Source organism: Mytilus galloprovincialis, chromosome 2 (genome assembly GCF_965363235.1).
Source record: "Mytilus galloprovincialis chromosome 2, xbMytGall1.hap1.1, whole genome shotgun sequence".
In the NCBI taxonomy this organism is placed as follows: domain Eukaryota; kingdom Metazoa; phylum Mollusca; class Bivalvia; order Mytilida; family Mytilidae; genus Mytilus; species Mytilus galloprovincialis.
Window position 1 is genome coordinate 77,895,817 of NC_134839.1, and position 19,752 is coordinate 77,915,568.

The 19,752-nt window shown below is 32.7% G+C and overlaps 1 protein-coding gene across 1 annotated transcript in view; it reads right to left on the bottom strand.

Annotated features, from left to right (window-relative positions):
- LOC143062549 (chitin synthase chs-2-like) overlaps positions 1-19,752 on the bottom strand; it is an 87,746-nt gene that overhangs the window by 2,720 nt on the left and 65,274 nt on the right. The window contains exons 27-35 of the mRNA XM_076234213.1: positions 18,803-18,909; positions 17,810-17,915; positions 16,699-16,852; positions 15,484-15,663; positions 14,873-15,008; positions 8,862-9,062; positions 5,595-5,822; positions 3,855-4,722; positions 624-795 (exon numbers count right to left, since the gene is read on the bottom strand). Coding sequence (XP_076090328.1) covers positions 624-795; positions 3,855-4,722; positions 5,595-5,822; positions 8,862-9,062; positions 14,873-15,008; positions 15,484-15,663; positions 16,699-16,852; positions 17,810-17,915; positions 18,803-18,909 — 2,152 coding nt within the window. The remainder of the gene's footprint in view (positions 1-623; positions 796-3,854; positions 4,723-5,594; positions 5,823-8,861; positions 9,063-14,872; positions 15,009-15,483; positions 15,664-16,698; positions 16,853-17,809; positions 17,916-18,802; positions 18,910-19,752) is intronic.

Sequence of the window (19,752 nt, forward strand, 5' to 3'; positions counted from 1 at the left end):
CAAATATCTAAAAGTATTATTAAATTTGTTTATCAGATGTTGTTTCGATGGGTCTTTGCTTATTTTTGTCATAAATTGTAACTCATAACAATACAAAAACAGGTCCGCAATAAGTGGTGCACAGTTAGTCCCCATTGGAATTCCGATAATCTGACGATATACGGAATCCCCAAAGCGAACAAAAATGTTATCTAGTAAAAATTCAAGGGCATATATAGTATCAAAGCATGTCCAATTAACATAGTTTTTTTGTTTATTGCTACTAAAAAATGACCTAAAAGAGTTTGAACATATATATTCACATTCTGATTTTTTGAATGCCCATTTAATTAGGTGTGTGAATTTTTTCTTAATGACACCTGTTGGTGACCTTCTGCTGTTGTTTTTTCTATGGTCGGGTTGTCGTCTCTTTGACACACATCCCAATGCCATTCTCAATTTTATTTATCTATAAATCAACGTTCACATTCATTTATTTAATCTAACAAAACAAACCAGAGTTTAAATGAAGTGGGTTTATGGAATTATAACAAACGGTTGGGCTTTCAACATAAATTAGAAAAAAAACTATAGCTTTAAAGGAAGGAAGCAATATTTTATGATCAATATCTAAATACACATACTGCTGTCGGAAACTCAATAACTGCAGGTTTTCTAAGTTGAAACATAAAGTTGATAGATATCCAAATAAGGTTGATAAACGCAAAGCCTGCCACAACTTCATTACGTAATTGAGCAAGAGCCTGTTTCATCGTTTCTTGTTCTTTCTTGTTTGCATCTAACGGTTTTAAATACCTGTAAAATAAAGATTTGTTGTCTTTATAAGCTTGAAAGTCATAGTACATACAATAATCACGGTAGGTATAGTGTCAGGCTAAGATCGAGGTTTTTCGAGTGATTCGGTACATGTTTTTTGAGTGACGTGGGACAGACGCAATAACATAGCCGGGTTGAATCTGTTTTTGAGATCTCAGCCCTCCCTCTGAACCAAATGTAAAATAAAAAACACACAGAGCAATACGCACAGTAAAACTCAGTTTGAAAAAAGCCCAAGTCCGAAGTCAGAATAGGTAACAAAAGAAAGTTTATTTCCGATTCAAAGACCCTAAAAGTGAATCAATATGCACGCCAAAATATGCCATCTTTAATGACCTGACAATATTATCGTAACAAACTGCTCTTTGACACATTCACTTTTTTCCATTCTCAGTTGTATTCCACTTCTTAATAAATCTGTTTAAAGGTTTTGTTAGCTTTTGAAGTGAATGCCAACATTTGTGTGCTTTTTAAAGAATACTTGATAACAGATTGGGTGTGAAATACCTGAACGTATAAGACGTCTGCATGTTAATATATGTTAGCGAAAGATGACCTTGAATCGATGATAACATTTAGTGAATGTTTTGACTAGTTTGTGTAATAATTTTTCAGTAATACATAGACTTCTTTCGCTAAAATCTAATACGTTGTCACATACAGGAGCGAATCGTACAAGTTGTACAAATAAAATGTTTTTATGATCTTCAGGGTGCTAGTTTGCATTTTGTCAATTTACATCAATGAATTTCATTTTCTTTATGTTTTATGTACGAGTCTTCCCGATGACGAAAAATCAAGAAGACCGCTTCGGATGCAACAACGTCGTAAAGTATAGGCTGTGGGTACGTTTTTTTAAAGAATCAAATCACTTCACAGAATGTATTAACGTAACAGAGCTATAACTACTCTTGTTGTATCAATTTTCAAAAACCGTAATGTTGCTTACCATAGTTTCGTTCTCCAAAAAAAAATATCTTATTGACTGGCAGAGAAAGGCGCACATAAAATAAAAGTTGTCCGTTGAAAAAATTGTTATCCATTGAGAGTCCGTTGATGTACTGACCAAATGAAACGTACACGTAACGAATGCGTAACGGACACACACCGGATATGCGACGTACGAGAAACGGAAACGTACAAGACAGAACGGATGTTGAACGTACATCCAACGGACGAGTATCGCATAAAACAAACACCTAACGGAAGCGTACCGGATTAAACGGATGAACAAGATATACGGAAAAAATTAATTCGACAATAATAATACATGAAAATCGCAAACATATTCAAATTGTTTCCATTCTCAATTTTATGTTTCTGTGTTTGGCTTGTTCTTCAAAATGCCACCAAATGACAGTGTCTGGCCTGAATAAGAGCTGCTTGATTGGGTAGACGTGCCCTTACTCTAAGATCGATTATGAATAATAAGAATTCAAGAACCTTAAGAAATCTGACATGCCAATAATAGACATTTTTGACGCGAAATTTTCAATTGGCATTTATGCGTTTCAGATCCGTTCATCATCCATTTTATCCGTTAAACGACCGGTAGAAGTACGTTGGTGAATTTATCTGCCAGACCTCCAACGAATGTATAACGGACAAGTAACGGAAACAAAACGGAAACGAAACGGACGAGTACCGTCAAAAACGGATAACTTTTTTTCAATCCGTCCGTAAGACGTCCGTTCTTATCCGTTAGACGTCCGTCTATATCCGTTGCATGTCCGTTTAGTGTACGTTTTATCCGTCGACGTCCATTTTGTCAGGTAGAAAATTTTGAGCATGTTCAAAATTTTGAACGGACGTCCAATGGATGAAATGTCCGTTGAACGTCCGGTAAGCGTCCGTTTTGTACGGTACTCGTCCGTTTCGTTTCCGTTTTGTATCCGTTACGTGTCCGTTATACATCCGTTGGAGGTCTGGCAGATAAATTCACCAACGGACTTGTAACGGACGCTGTCCGAATATGAAACGGACTTCTACCGGACGTATAACGGATAAAATGGATGATGAACGGATCTGAAACGGACAAATGCCAATAAAAATTTTCGCGTCAGAATGCCACTTAGATTTTTTAAAGTTCATGAATTCTTATTATTCATAATCGATTTTAGAGTAAGGGCACGTCTTCACAATCAAGCAGCTCTTATTCAGGCCAGAAACTGCCCTTTGACGACATTTTGAAGAAAAAACCCAAAACCAGTTACACAAAAACATTTTGAATATTTTTGCGATTTACATGTATTATAATTGTTGCCTTTAATTTTTCCGTATATCCTGTTCATCCGTTTTATCCGGTACGCTTCCGTTAGGTGTCCGTTTTATGCGGTACTCGTCCGGTGAATGTACGTTCGACATCCGTTCTGTACGTTACTTTTCCGTTTCTCGTACGTTGCATATCCGTTGTGTGTCCGTTATGCATTCGTTACGCGTCCGTTTTATTCGTTCAGTACATCACCGGACTCCCAATGGATAACAATTTTGTCAACGGACAACTTTTATTTTCATCCGTTAGTCGTCCGTTCGTGCTATATGGTAAGGTGTGACCGAGGCTTAAGGCATCCGTTCGAGCTATCCGTTTAAGGTGTGACCGAGGCTTTAAGAAATTATTTTTCAGAATTATAACCTTTTACTCCATGGAAACACATCCAATGGGGCCTTTGTGGGTTTCTTAATTTGTAAATATTTTATCAGACTTCTTAGTCCCGACAATTCAACCACATCTGTGAAAAAATCTTAGCTTAGAAACAAGCCATCTTACAACGTTTACAATATGAACAGACGAATGGATACAAAAAATACCCAAGTTTCGTTTCCACGCAATTGAGATCCATCTTGTTCCTGGTGGTTTTTTTTTCTGTGTGGTGTTTTGTGAGCTGTTATTTTTGTGTTTTTTTCTTCGGTGGTATGTCTTTGATATTCTCCTTCTTTATTTACCATTATAGGAACTGATGGATCAATACTTTCAAGACAACCATCATCTGTTTTAAAGAAATAGTTGAAACTGGACGTCAAACTATAAAGTGACTTGCCTTTTTATAAATTCTTCCCAAAAAATTGTTTCCTTTGGTGTCATGGACATAATTTTTCCGTCTTTAAAATCTTTATCTTCCGTCCATTTTGGCTTGTGTCGAACATCAAAAGGTTTATCGGTCGTTGGTGTTATACCAGTTTGTTCGTGAGTTGGTTCGTCTGGTGTTTTGTCTAACCAACTGACTGTTTTCCTTTTATTCGTTTCGACAACAACTTCATTTAAATCTTCAGTCTGTATACCTCTGTCTTCTTTCGTTTTTGTTTCATTTTTTGTGAGCTCTAATATACTTCTTAAATCTTTTAGCTGAATAACTGGCATTAAGCGTTTTAACCAGCTTTTTTGTTTCTTCTTTTTTTCATTTTCTTTTTTATTTATTTCTTCCTCATCCTTTTCTTTTTGCGTTTTTTTCTTCGCTACTTCGCGTGTTCCCCATGATACAGAGTTCATATTACATAGGGAATAAATGATCAATAATAAAAATCCACTAGGAACACACAAAAAGTATAATAGCCCGTAAAAAATGCAGCTAAATTCCCATGGGTGAATAACGGCAGCGAAAAGGAAAATAAACACCATTGAGCATAGGAAAATTACACTCGGATGAAAAGGACTCTGCTTAACGGCTGTTATAATGCAACCAACAAATACCACCATCATTATAAATGAATAAATGGCGCTGAAAATTTCTGCTGTGATTATCTGATATTTAGGCTTCACAGTAAAGCATAAGATCGTGTATAAAATAGCTGGTGAAAGAGCTATTGCATAAGATGTTAGAAGATTCATTTGAAAAACAGTTAGATACGCTCCAGCTATCATCATGATTACTGTGGAAGGTCCAATCAAGGTCGACAACATCAAAGCTCCTAAAAAATTGTGGTTAACAAATTAATACACCGAAACACATAACTATGTTAGTAAAATAATTAATCTATAATCCAACATTTCAAGATACTGACTTTAACTTTGTACGGAAACTCAAAATAAAAATCTTGAAATGTATTTGTACAATTTATATCTATTTTACTAATCTTTACTTATAAAATATCTTTAATCGAATTGCGGATCGTAAACAAGTTTGATGACGGCTTAAAATTCTAAAACGCATTGCTCCGTTTTCTAGTATGAATTCATTACATACAACAAAAGTTTAGAAAAACGGAATTCAATTAATACATGAGACGAATCTTTTCGTCAGACAGCAAATGATAACCAGTCTAAACCTTCCGATAGTGAAGCTGAATGTTTATCAACAATACACTATAATGTGTCGATGGGACATAGAATATGCCCCAATTTCATATAACGTTATAAAAACACAACTAGGGAATTGATTAATTGACCACATCCAAAATCCAACTTGATGAGTGTTTTGTGGTAATACGCATTGTGTATAAGCTTCATGACTTGTGATTGATACAAACTTAAGAAAGATATCGGAAAGGGAAGGTAATATTCAGCATTTTTTCCATTTATGAAAGGACCTTACTCTCATATTTAGGCTTCTCCTTTCATGAACGGCATAACTCCAGAACGGTAAAAGTGACGCTACACCTAATTCAAACATTATATGAGTTTTGTTGTCATAAGTCTTATGTGAAAGTTTCGATAATATTCGATTGAGGCAAATAACGGGTTAGGAAACACATTTTCTACTAACAGACACACGGACGTACAGGAGGACAACAGTCAACTATAATGCCTCCTCCGGTATGCGGCCGGGTGAATAAAAAGTTACCTTGATAAATCATGAACAACCAACTGATGTTGTTATTTATAGACACGGTGTTCCTTGCATCTGTCAGTAAATCCATAATATTAGCAATAGTTGATGGCATCCAACGCCTTCTTTGGTTGAAGAATTCTCCGAATCCTTCGGGTGCATAAGTATAGGCATCTGAGGCAGCGGCATAATCTACTCTATATCCTTGCTGAAGCAGTAATGTACACAACCAGCGATCCTCACCTTGATAATAATGAAAATTACAATTATTATTTATTTGTGATGAAAGAACTCTTTATTTCGGATTTTTTTATCAGTATTAATCATTTTGATAATCTATTTAAGAATTGAAGGCTTCTTTTGTAAATTCAGTTGGGTGTAAAAGCGTTGGCAAACGTACATTTTGTATAAAGCGCGGAATACTTTTGATTACATTTTTTAGATAGGATCATGAAAACATGATTTCTTAATTAAGTTTTTCTTTAATTCACCTGTTCACTTTATTGTGGAAGCTCATCATACATTAGCTGTATGTTTCATTATAATACGTTATTCTGATTAGCTAACTGCAATATCGCGTTATTCCTTGATCAACTCTTTTCAAAATGAATTGTAACATTCATGTTGACACGTGCTTCTACGATAAAGTGCACAAATAAATAAAGAAAAAACTAGAGGCTCTAAAGAGCCTGTGTCGCTCACCTTGGTATATGTGAATATTAAACAAAAGAAACAGATGGATTCATGACAAAATTGTGTTTTGTTGATAGTGATGTGTTTGTACATCTTACTTTACTGAACATTCTTGCCGCTTTCAATTATCTCTATCTATAATGAACTTGGCCCAACGAAAATTGTTAAAAATTGACTATAAAGGACATTAACTAACTCCTTAGGGGGTCAATTGACCATTTCGGTCATGTTGACTTATTTATAAATCTTACTTTGCTGAACATTGTTGCTTTTTGCAGGTTATCTCTATCTATAATAGTATTCAAGATAATAACCAAATACAGCAAAATTTCCTTAAAATTACCAATTTAGGGGCAGCAACCCAACAACGGGTTGTCCGATTTATCTGAAAATTTACGGCCAGATAGATCTTGACCTAATAAACAATTTTACTCTCTTCAGATTTGTTCTAAATGCTTTGGTTTTTGAGTTATAAGCCAATACTGCATTTTACCCCTATGTTCTATTTTTAGCTGTGGCGGCCATCTTGGTTAAATGGCCGGGTCATCGGACATATTTTTCAAACTAGATACCCCAATGATGATTGTGAACAAGTTTGGATTAATTTGGCCCAGTAGTTTCAGAGGAGAAGATTTTTGTAAAAGATTACTAAGCTTTAAGAAAAATGGTTAAAATTGACTATAAAGGGCAATAACTCCTAAAGGGGTCAACTGACCATTTCGGTCATGTAGACTTATTTGTAAATCTTACTTTGCTGAACATGTTTGCTGTTTACAGTTTATCTCTATCTATAATAATATTCAAGATAATAACCAAAAACAGTAAAATTTCCATAAAATTACCAATTCAGGGGCAGCAACCCAACAACGGGTTGTCCGATTCATCTGAAAATTTCAGGGCAGATCGATTTTGACCTGATGAACGATTTAACTCCGTTAGATTTGCTATAAATGCTTTGGTTTTAGAGTTATAAGCCAAAAACTGCATTTTACTCCTATGTTCTATTTTAAGCCATGGCGGCCATCTTGGTTGATTGGCCAGGTCATCGGACACATTTTTTAAACTAGATACCCCAATAATGATTGTGGACAAGTTTGGATTAATTTAGCCCAGTAGTTTCAGAGGAGAAGATTTTCTTAAAAGATTACTAAGATTTACGAAAAATGGTTCAAAATTGACTATAAAGGGCAATAACTCCTAAAGGGGTCAACTGACCATTTCGATCATGTTGACTTATTTGTAAATCTTACTTTGCTGAACATTTTTGCTGTTTACAGTTTATCTCTATCTACAATAATATTCAAGATAATAACCAAAAACAGTAAAATTTCCATAAAATTACCAATTCAGGGGCAGCAAATCAACAACGGGTTGTCCGATTCATCTGAAAATTTCAGGGCAGATAGATCTTGACCTGATGCTTTGGTTTTTGAGTTAAAAGCCAAAAACCGCATCTTACCTCTATGTTCTATTTTTAGCCCTGGTGGCCATCTTGGTTGGTTGACCGGGTCACCGGACACATTTTTTAAACTAGATACCCCAATGATGATTGTGGCCAAGTTTGGTTAAATTTGGCCCAGTAGTTGCAGAGGAGAAGATTTTTGTAAAAGCTTACGATGGACGACGACGACGACGACGACGGACGACGGACGACGGACGCCAAGTGATGTGAAAAGCTCACTTGGCCCTTTGGGCCAGGTGATCTAAACAAAACTTGATAGTAATCGTGTTTCATGATCATAGCGAACATAATGTAATTATTAGTATTGAATGCTTTTGTTAGTAATTTCATAGGGTTGTAAAAGCGTTGACCATGCGCACATTTTAAGAATGAAGAGCTTTCGCGCTCATACTAAATGTACTTCGGTCAACTCTTCTACACCCGAATGAATTTACAAAAAGAAGCATTCAATCCTTAAATGAATGTTAATTTCAGAAGGATGCGGGATTGCTGTAAGCCAATTCAAATAACGTATCATAATGAAACATACATGCAAAGTAATTATTCAAGGATCAAAGAGTTAACTAACAGTATTTCATATTGGGTTTTAAACATAGAAAAATGTAATAATTAACCTTCATTTAGGACATTTATTATTATTTTACTTTACGTTAAAATTGATTGGTTCATATATGTACGAGGGAGACAATTTACTCTATCAAATGGCTCAGCGGGAGATTTATTTTAATGTCACCCTCTTGTGGGAACCAATAAAAAAGTCAATAATTAAAAAGACAATGCATTGCATTAACATTAATGATTTTACAACAAAGCTACAGCTTTACGATTTTATGTATCGTCACTTTGACTTAATAAAAAAAACTTCTTTTGTTATTTTTGTACAACTGTAACGTTGTTTTGTGAACGACTTCATATATCACTACTTTTAGTTTAAGTTAAAAAGAAAATTATGGTAGGGCATTCAGTATAATAAATTAGATAACACATAGATAAGAGGGTGATATAGCAGATTATAACCCTTCGAAAAAACATTGGCAACCTTAGCTTCCTCGCGGTTAACAATGTTTTCTTGGGGTAATAACCTGCTCTAACACCATCTCAGCTTTGTATTATTTATATGATGTTACCTTGGTCATACATAAGGTGATGTGAGGCTTCTGTAGGTTTGATAGTATACTTTCTCATGACATTATCATCCATTAAAGCTGACCCACGAAAGAGACTGAAACATCCCGGGCTGCATAATACACATCCAAGAACATGTTCTGTCGATTTCTGTAACCAGTGGGCCACGGCGTACTCAAACTTTTGATACCATACCATTGGACCTTAAACAGTAAAAAATAATCATAACAGATTTTATATCATCAGATGAATTTTCATTATTTCATTACTGATGCTAGCAGTTGGTGCAATGCATAGATTTGTCGAAAATTTTCACAAGTCCTAGTGAATATCTTGTCGGGCATTGAGGTATATTATCTTATAGAACAACCAGTTCTAAAATGCAATCATTGTTAAATATGTACCAGATTAAAATGTAACATGTATAAATGAATGTTAAAACTATTACTGTTGAAATTCAAAGCTAATGCATTTCTAAAGTAATTTGAGGTGTTTTCCTGTAAAAGAAAATCAATAAATCATTACCATTTAAGCCTAACTACTCATGAAAATCATACATTTCCATTTTCAATACATAAATGGTTGTATACACCAAATTTATAACGTGTTATTTTACTAAACTTATAACTATTTTTGAGAGAGTTTTTTTTCAGTATTACTGTTGGACGAAGGTTGTTTATGAGATAGATTGTTGTAAATCAAAATCTCTCTCAAAAATAATTATAAGTTTTGAAAAAGGGACTCGCAGTATAATACAGGGATGATAAAACTCATAAGTCAGCAATAGATTGACAATGCTGTGGCTAAACAACCCCCAGAAAACTACCAAAGACAAGCAACAATAAGAGATGCTTCCGCGCTTCATACAAAATGTACTTCGGTCAACGCTTTTACACCTCAATAAGTTTTAAAAAAAAGCATTCATTTCTTAATTATAACTTCGAAAACTATTAAGTTTGCGTATATGAAACAAGGTAGAAGAGTAATAAAATGTAGGAATGACAAGTGTCTTTTCCCCACTAAAATTAAAAATTTGTTGTCAAAACAAAAACCCAAGCATCATATCAGTTATACAGTTAGGACATTTTGATTTGGTCAGTTTTTTGTCGAGTTATACTTTGTCTGTTAAAAAGATATATGTATCTACCTTGTTAATTTTAGTATGCATCTTGGATCCGAATCTGGTAACGAAATCTTATTTTATTATGGTGTTCAATGTTGCGTAACTCACATATTTCCGTTAATGATAAACTCATTAAAATGATTCGGATCTATACAATGGATAAAATACTCTTAGTAAGTTCACTTCAAGGGAAATATCTTTTGTATTTGGACTTCAATAGCATTCCCGTTAAATAAATCAATACAGAACAATCCCTTATCGAACACACCTCAATTCTAAAAAACGAACAACATATACAGGGATTTCCTTATCAGTACTTTTTTTAATAAATGAAAAATACTTTTTGTTTTTAACCTTTGTTTATAAATTAAATGGAAGCGATAGTTTTATCTGAATTTTCAACCTTTATAAAGAGGCAGATTCTGAAAAATTCGGCTTTCGGTATTTCTGAAATTCTTCTAAACATTTTCCTCGCAAAAAATTAATAAAAAGATAGATAAAAGGCGTTCATTTGCCAAGTTTATTGAAAAACAATTATCATAATCAAAACCATAACAAAATCGTAGGTATGATATGTATAGAATACTTGTGCTAATACGTGATCTTATGTCAGTAAAGTAAAGGCGGGAATCTGGAAAACCACGTGATAAATAAAAATGTAATATTTTTATCATTTTTCGTCAGAAAAATTGATTTTGATATGGATAAAAATTCCATTGTGTGATTTGAAGAGGCTTAGACTACTTTGTTTAAACTTAATCGACGTATTTAATTTAATTTTCTAATCACATAAGTTACGTAAATAAATTGGATGCCGAAATTGGTTTGAAGTATTGGTTTTTTTTTTTTAATTTATAATGAAGAAAAACACTAAAAATGTGAAAATTATCAACAATCTTTTTTTTACATTTCAAATTTTTGCATGCTATTATTAAAGTTTGTTCTTTTAGTTTTCTAATTGTATTTTTAATTCATAAGTTGACATAAAAAAAACCTACAAAAACGTATATTTAAATGTGAGAAAAATAATCGTTAAACATGAGATAACTTAAAATCAGATCTATAATGCAAATTCGAATTGCTTGCTATTTAAATCTATTCTAATGTGAACAATCTCCTTATGTACTCCTAGAACATTGAAATTCACTTATTTTTTTCAAGCGATGTCAGATGTTTGTTCAACATAAATATTTTAGGCTAATGAATGGCCAGATGTAAAGAACAAAACCAAATGGACATAAGGACAAGAATATTTATTATTCATACATTTTAATCCCGCTGCAAATGTTTGCACCTGTCCTAAGTCAGGAATCTGATGTACAGTAGTTGTCGTCTGTTTATGTAGTTCATACGTGTTTCTCGTTTTTTCGTTTCTTTATAGATTAGACCGTTGGTTTTCCCGTTTGAATGGTTTTATATTACTAATGTAATGTTTATTGGTTTTATGGTTACAAATCAGAAGAATCTTGTTGTATCAATGCATGTTTCACTTTGAACGAAGCGTAGTGTTGATTAAGACGTTTGGCGGGAAAATCAGTGGTTGAGTTCAAGGGAATGGGGTGTTTGAGAGGGGTTTTTGTGTTCAGTATCGGGAACATTTAGAGAACACTCCTATCAAGGAAATAATGTATTCGACCACGGGTATATATGAGAATGAGAAACGGCTCTCGAAGCTGTCGGTTGGCTGTCGATGACATATGATATTCAGAGGACACTTGGTCTATGTGCGTATTAAACAAAGGACACAGATGGATTCATGACAAAATTGTGTTTTGGTGATGGTGATGTGTTTGAAGTTCTTACTTTACTGAACGTTTTTGCTAATTACAATTATCTCTATCTATAATGAACTTTGCCCATTAGTAACAGAGGAAATTATTTTGTAAAATTTTACAAAAATTTACCAAATTAATGAAAATTGTTAAAAATTGACTATAAAGGGCAATAATTCGTTAAGGAGTCAACTGACTATTTCGGTCATGTTGACTTATTTATAGATCTTACTTTGCTGAACATTATTGCTGATTACAGTTTATCTCTATCTATAATAGTATTCAAGATAATAACCAAAAACGTCAAAATTTCTTTTAAAATTATCAATCGGGGAGTAGTAACCCAACAACCTATTGTCCAATTCATCTGAAATTTCAGGGCAGATAGATATAGACTTGATAAACAATTTAACCCTTTGCCAGGTTTGCCCTTAATGCTTTGGTTTCAGAGTTATTAGCCAAAATCTACATTTGACCCCTATGTTCTATTTTTAGCAATGGCGGCCATCTTGGTTGGTTGGCTGGGTCACCGCACACATTTTTTGAACAAGATACCCCAATGATGATTGTGGCCAAGTTTGGTTGAATTTGGCCTTGTAGTTTCAGAGAAGAAGATTAATGTAAAAGATTACAAAAAAATAAGAAAAATTGGTAAAAAAATGACTATGAATGGCAATAACTCCTTAAGGGGTACTTATTTGTAGATCGTACTTGATGAACATTATTTCTGTTTACAGTTTATCTCTATCTATAATAGTATTCAAGATAATAACCAAAAACGACAACATTTCTTTAAAATTAGGTGCAGCAACTCATCAACTGGTTGTCCGATTCATCTGAAAATTTCAGAGCAGATATATCTTCACTAAATAAACAATTTAACCCATGTAAGATTTGTTCTTAATGCTTTGGTTTCAGATTTATAAGCCAAAATCTACATTTTACCCCTATGTTCTTTTTTAGCCATGGCGGCCATTTTTGTTGGTTTGTCTGGTCACCGGACACATTTTTTAAACTAGATACCCCAATGATGATTTTGGCTAAGTTTGGTAAAATTTGGCCCAGTAGTTTCAGAGGAGAAGATTTTGGTAAAAGTTAACGACGATGGACGACGGACGCCATGTGATGAGAAAAGCTCACTTGGCCCTTTGGGCCAGGTGAGCTAAAAATAATAGGCGGGTTTGTGATTGTTAAGGACGTGATGAAAACAGTATTATATTCATTTTAATATTGAACAAAAATAAACTACTTAATATTTCGTTAACTTTCGACATGGAGAAAAAAACATGTTTTGAGTATATATACCTTGTATACTTCTTAAGCACTGTTACCTGTTACTATGGAACGACACAGATGTCTTATGTGGAGCTCATATATTACGCTATGTTGTTTTAGTATCACTTGAAGACAGTTTGTCTTTACATAATATGTTTTTGGCAGTTCGTAAAGATGTTTTGATATAACTCAATACAGAATAGTCATTACTTAATGATATTTCGATATTACATGATACTGTCGTATTAACTTGCTATAAATTTGTCATTACTTGATATGTTTTTGTCATTACTCGATGTGGTTTCACCATTATTTAATGTGGTTAGGCAAAGTGGTTTTAACACTACTTGATGTGTATGTGACTTAACGTAATGTAGTTGTTTCATTACATGATGTGGTTTTGTTATGTCGTAATGATGATTTGCCAATTCTTTATATGGCTTTAGCATTACGTAAAGATGTTTCGAAATTTGACGATTTTACACTACAGGATGTGTAAATTACAGTATTTGATGTGGTCCTGTTATTTTTTTATGTGGTCATCTCATTATGATGCGGTAAAATCACGTGACCATTTCGGAAAAAATATGTTCTATTTTTAGACTGATTTCATATGTCGTTTGTGTAATAGACGCGCTTTGGATGAGTACCGCTATGCATTGACTTATAGTTCAAATTAAAGTAACTGTACGAGTTGTTGTTTAGAGTTTTCAAGTTATACTAAAACAACATAACGTAATATCAGAGTTCCACTTACGACAGCTGTGGCGTTCCATATGTTATGACCCTTTTTTGAAATATGGTATATTATTTTCTATTGATATGATAACAATGAATGTGGTATTTTAACACTTAAAAGCAAGATGGTAGTGGTAACTGCCTTAAAATTCACTTGACGTCCGATTCCTGACCACTATTACAGTTATTGCAGATTAGAATAACGAAATAAACCATTTCACTTATAAAAGATGATTTGATTTTACTTTTTGGCACGTAGAAGCTGGTACCTAAGGAAATATTTGGTTTTTAACCTAATTTTGTTAATTCTAAAAGATTTGTTAGACTATCAAATACCTGTTACGACTGCGCAATTACCATTAAAATGTGTATATGTTTTTGGATTACGGTTTAACGCTCTTCTATATATAACTTTTGGACTAGTTTAAATCTCGGTCTATTTCTGAAATTTATTCTTACATACTTTTGATTTTTAACCCTGTAATCTAACATTACCTAGGTAAATTTTAAAATTGTTTTTATGCACATTGAACGACAAATCTACGTGACGTATAAAATTTGTTATACGATGATGACTGATGTACCCCTATTCTGACTATTTTATTTATTGTGTCTGTTTAGTTAACGCATCAATGTAAATATAACGGAAATTGATGAGACTGTCATCAAAGTGAGAGGGTTACCGCTATAAAACCAGATTTAATCCACAATTTTCTACATTTGAAAATGCCTGTACCAAGTCAGGAATATGACAGTTCTTTTCCATTCGTTTTTTATGCGTTTTGTTATTTGATTTTGCCATGTGATTATGGACTTTCCGAATCGATTTTCCTATAAGTTCAGTAATTTTGTGATTTTACTTTTTTCTATCATATTCATTGGATTTTTAGGAATTTTCATTTTTCACCTTAAGGTTGGACCTAGATTTAAGACGTATTGCACCGTACGAATGATTGACGACCGAGTAAAACAGAAAATATTTACTATATAGCCGTATGATAGGTCATTGTATCAACGTCATAAACTAATGCTCACTCTCCTAAATATGGACATTTTGTTAAACACAAGCAGTTGCTGAAAGTCAGTGTGCTTCATATATACCCACCTTTACCAATAGGATGTATACGACCACATGCAGCACCTAATTGTTCATTCGTTACCATTCTATCAACAAGCAATCGTACAGCTTTCGGAGTAAAATCAACATCTCCATCTAAAGCTAATATGAACGTATTTTCAGCCTTCAATAAATAGAGTAGTTGTTTTAATTCAAAATGTTCTATATGTGTTGCATTAAAGATATTAAGAGAACAGTTGTGTTATGTCTTTTAACACAACATTTATTTGAAGTTGTTTACAGATTAAACAGTGTAGATATAAATAGTGAAGACATGTTTAATAAAAAATACGTGAATATAGTTGTAAGTGGATACTGTTATAAACGTAGCATTGGCAAAGACGCATTTATTTTCCGAAGGAATATTCAGTTTATGTAAAATAGACACGAATAAAATATAGAAAAACGAAAAAATGTCCATAAACATTTTTTTAAAAAGAGCTCAAGCAGGATACACACATTTGTATTGTCTCATATAAGTATAACATAGAATTTATCTTACATCGTACACTATTCTACATGCATTTACAAGATAAAAAAGAAAAACCGACATGTTATCATCTTTTTCTGTACATGCTATTTCAATAGGATCAGCTCACCCGATTTACAATTTCATCATCCAGTATATTAAAAATTTGGCTTTTTTCAAATATGCCACCGTTCGGTTTTGTATTCCATGTGATGTAGTCACCAAATGTGTCTTCTTTTATGGATATCTTTGTTTTTTCCTTAGATGCATTCGTTAAACGATAGCCAAGCAGGTAGTACATGTACATTACCTGAAGTATAATCAAACACATAAAAGGTCTTTATGTTTTCTTTTCTACTAAGTGAATTTATCAAATCATATATATTTTTCAATTTTGAAATCATTAAGGTATAAAGCACTATCGTCCCTCACATGGTTGAAATATTGTCACTGAGCGTTATGCGATCAACAATAAATCAGTCATAAAATACAAGGAAACAAAAAATAACGCGAATTCACATTTAATTAAATACAGTATACACCAATTTTACTCTTAAAATTTCCTTTAAACTTCATCTTCATGACAATATGTGTTTATTATAATATTAATAGCAGTTTTATAATACAATGTATCGAAAATTGCTGTAGATTGATAACGTGTTGGTTTGTTGGTGAATACTTTTCGATTTGTTAGAACTTGGCGCTTCTAGCACTATCACCATCATCATGTAGTTTTTTTTTTTTTTTTATAAAATCAGTCATAAAAGTCAACTTAGGCTAGATTGACTTTTAAATCTGCATTATTCGTTAAACTTTACTGCAGTATAGAACACTTCATACAAACGTATAAAACACATCATACAAACGTATAGAACACATCATACAAACATATAGACGAATCATACAAACGTATAGAACACATCATACAAACGTATAGAACACATCATACAAACGTAAACAAATGTATTTGTAATAAGCGATGGAACATATTTGCCAGTTCGAAGAATTTCTTTTTTTTGCCATTTGTTTTCGGATAAATGAGGGATAATCCAATTTGAAATATGATTCATCAGCCATTACAAATCACATCTAAAAATACTGGATACATGGCTGTATACATATGTTGCAAATTAAATGTCATTTGGTTATTTTATTTCCTGTTTTGTTGTTTCATTGACGTTTACGCCAACATCTGTGTAACAATATTTAATATAAATTCTATATCTAATTCTTATATTGGAAAAAATTCTTTTTTTACAAATAAAATCAATCTATGACCATTGACTAAAAGTATCATTTTTAAGGGTTAACTTTGCTACATCTTTTTTTTTTGCGATTATCATACCTGGGACCACCTTTTCCTGTGTCGTATTTTGTTCTTGTCTTTGAGATGAACATACATTAAGTTGTTTCCAGGAAGGAGAAACACTAACTGTGCTCCATAAGGCGATGAAATTATTCTCGGCTTTCGGAGCTCTATGTGTTTCTTAAGAATAGCACTACAGCATAAAGTATAATACACTATGGTAAAAGCGATTGTTAACTTCTATGAAATATAAAGTATTTAAAATTTTCATTATGTTTATACAAAGATGGCTCTGATTTGTACAATTAAAAAAAGTTATTCCTAATGTAGGATTAATAATGCTATTAAAATTGAAATTCCAAATAAAGATAAACTCGATTTATATTTGTTTAACGGGACATTAGCTACGAGAGATATATATTAAAATAATCAAAAGAATGATGTTTTATTTCAATCAGTATTGAAAGTGAAATAGTGAAGTAATAATTCTTTAATAGCAGCCAGTATGGTTCAATTTCGTCAAATTAGGCTACGAAACAATGATGATGAATTATTCACTTGCCTCATTGAATCCGTATTCATGTGAACTTCAATTAAACCCTAACCTATAGATAGATAATGCATGAAGTGTGCGTGTTGTGTTATTTAAAGGAAAAGAGTGTCTAAATTGAAAGTAAAACAAAGGTAACTCATTTGATTGACTGATTCGATCCACAAAACATTATTCTTATACAGTTAAAAACGATGATTAACATATATGTTTTTAATCTATGATATGAAATTAAACAGACATGGACAAAACCAATTGCACGAGTTGGCTTTCTGTCTATATCTATATTTATTTTTATATCGCTGGATTGTTAGTTAGATTGCGTCTATACTAATTTTTAAAATGCACACGAAACGAAGCTTCATAGTGTCGAGCCGATGCCATGTAAATTGTTAATTTAGACTTGATAATTTGGATAAATGTTTTAAATAGTTATAAATCAGATATGAGACTTTGAGTCAAATCGGAGAACATGAATTTGACAGCTAGTGCCCCTGTAACTGTTTCAAATTTTTGAAATTTGTTTTCAATGGTATTTAAATAAAAACTAAGATAAATGAATATCAAAACCAAAAGTTTAAGTTTCAATGTCTAACATACTTTGCAGCTTCCTGCATGACATCTGTAAAATCTCTTACAAATTTGTTAGGCACCATTTCTTCTTCATTATCATCCAATTCATAAGCATCATCAAATAGAATGTGAGCTGTAAAACAGAGATCAGTGATCCCGTAAATAGATAAACATACAAATTACAAATCTTATTTTTTCGTTACATAAGAAAATCAAATCTAAATGTACAATACTGTTAATATATATTAATGTTAATCGTTGTTATATCTAGAAAGCATTTGTACAGTGGCTAATTTCTTAAAAAGTTTCACTAATTCCACAACGAGAGACCAAAATGAGATTTGAACTTATTCTTCGAAGACAAACTGACAACGACGAAAAGCGAAATAAAGTCAAACAATAGTCTACATAATACTACATAAAAAAACTGAGCAATACGAATCCTTTAATCAAAAAAGTACGCTGATAAGTTATATTAAGTTATTAGGCAACTAGCAATAATTTCTACATGATCAATTTATATGTGATCTTAATTCGGAATCGATATATTAATACAACCACAATCAAATAGGTACATTATACATTTATACATTTCATAAAGAGCCATTTTAATGATATAAAATCATGATTTTTTGAAGGTGATTTAAATTATTAATGTCCAACTATGTTACCAGCATATCAACGGATAATTGACAGCCTGCTTTTTTATAGGACAGAATAAATTGCGTTTTCAGCATTTTTTTTGGTATAATCAACACCATACAACACCTTCTGCACTGTGTCTATCACTCTAGACCACTCGCTCATCTAGACTGAATTATTAATGCAGCTATCGGTGGCCTAGTATCACCTTTCCTCGTCAGAAGAATCTAGATTTGAAACATAGTACATGATATATAAGGTATGAAGATGAAATTGATTGCAGATATATATATATATATATATAAATATATAATCATAAAAATAGAAGTATATCTGTGTCTTGGTATTAATGACAAGATTCTAAAGACAAAATATTACCTTCGAATTCGTAGTATTCAAATGCTTCCGTGTTTACTTCTTCACCTTTATTCAGTGAAATATAAGTTTCTAATGCCTTCTGTCTAATATACTGATCTGTGTCAACTCTGAAAAGTACATATAAATTATTTGTCATTGACTACATTTTTTAATCGTAACGTAAATATGCTTTACGATTTTCAATTTTTCTAGTTCTGAAATGAAATTTGAACCTCAAGGCGGAATATCTTAGTGCTATTCTTTCGATGAAGACAAACGCACAGCACCAAGGCCAAAAACGAAAAACGAAAAAAAGACCAATTATAGTATACAAAACAAAACATAGACAGCAAAAAGAGCGTCTCCAAAACCATTGGCGATATCTGGTGATCAGAATTGGTATTCTGACCCTGCTTTTCCTGTTGTATCCGATTATTTAGGTACAAATTCGGTAATAAATCTATTTAATGTTTTAGATTTGAGGAAAAAGAGGACAGAATTGTAGTTACCACAATTGGAATATATCCCTCCTTATCTGTGAATCAGATCTTCTATAACGGTTAGCAAATTTCAAATCGGGATTGTCTCGATGAGATGTCTTTGAATTTAACACATGGAAACATGGTTTAAAATCTTCCTGGTTAGCAGCAACCTTCTATCAAATAAATTATGTTAGGCAACATAATCTCTGAAATAAAATTGAGGATGGAAATGGGGAATGTGTCCAAGAGACAACAACCCGATCATATAACAGACAACAGCAGAAGATCACCAATCTATAAGTCAAACCCCGTCAAACTATCCCTATCAATAATGAACTTGGCCCAGTAGTAACAATGGAAAATATTTTGTAAAAATTTACAAAATTTATGCAAATTGTTAAAAAAAAAATTGACTATAAATGGGCAATAACTCATTAAGGTGTCAACTAACCATAAGGGTCATGCTGACTTATTTGCAGATCTTTCTTT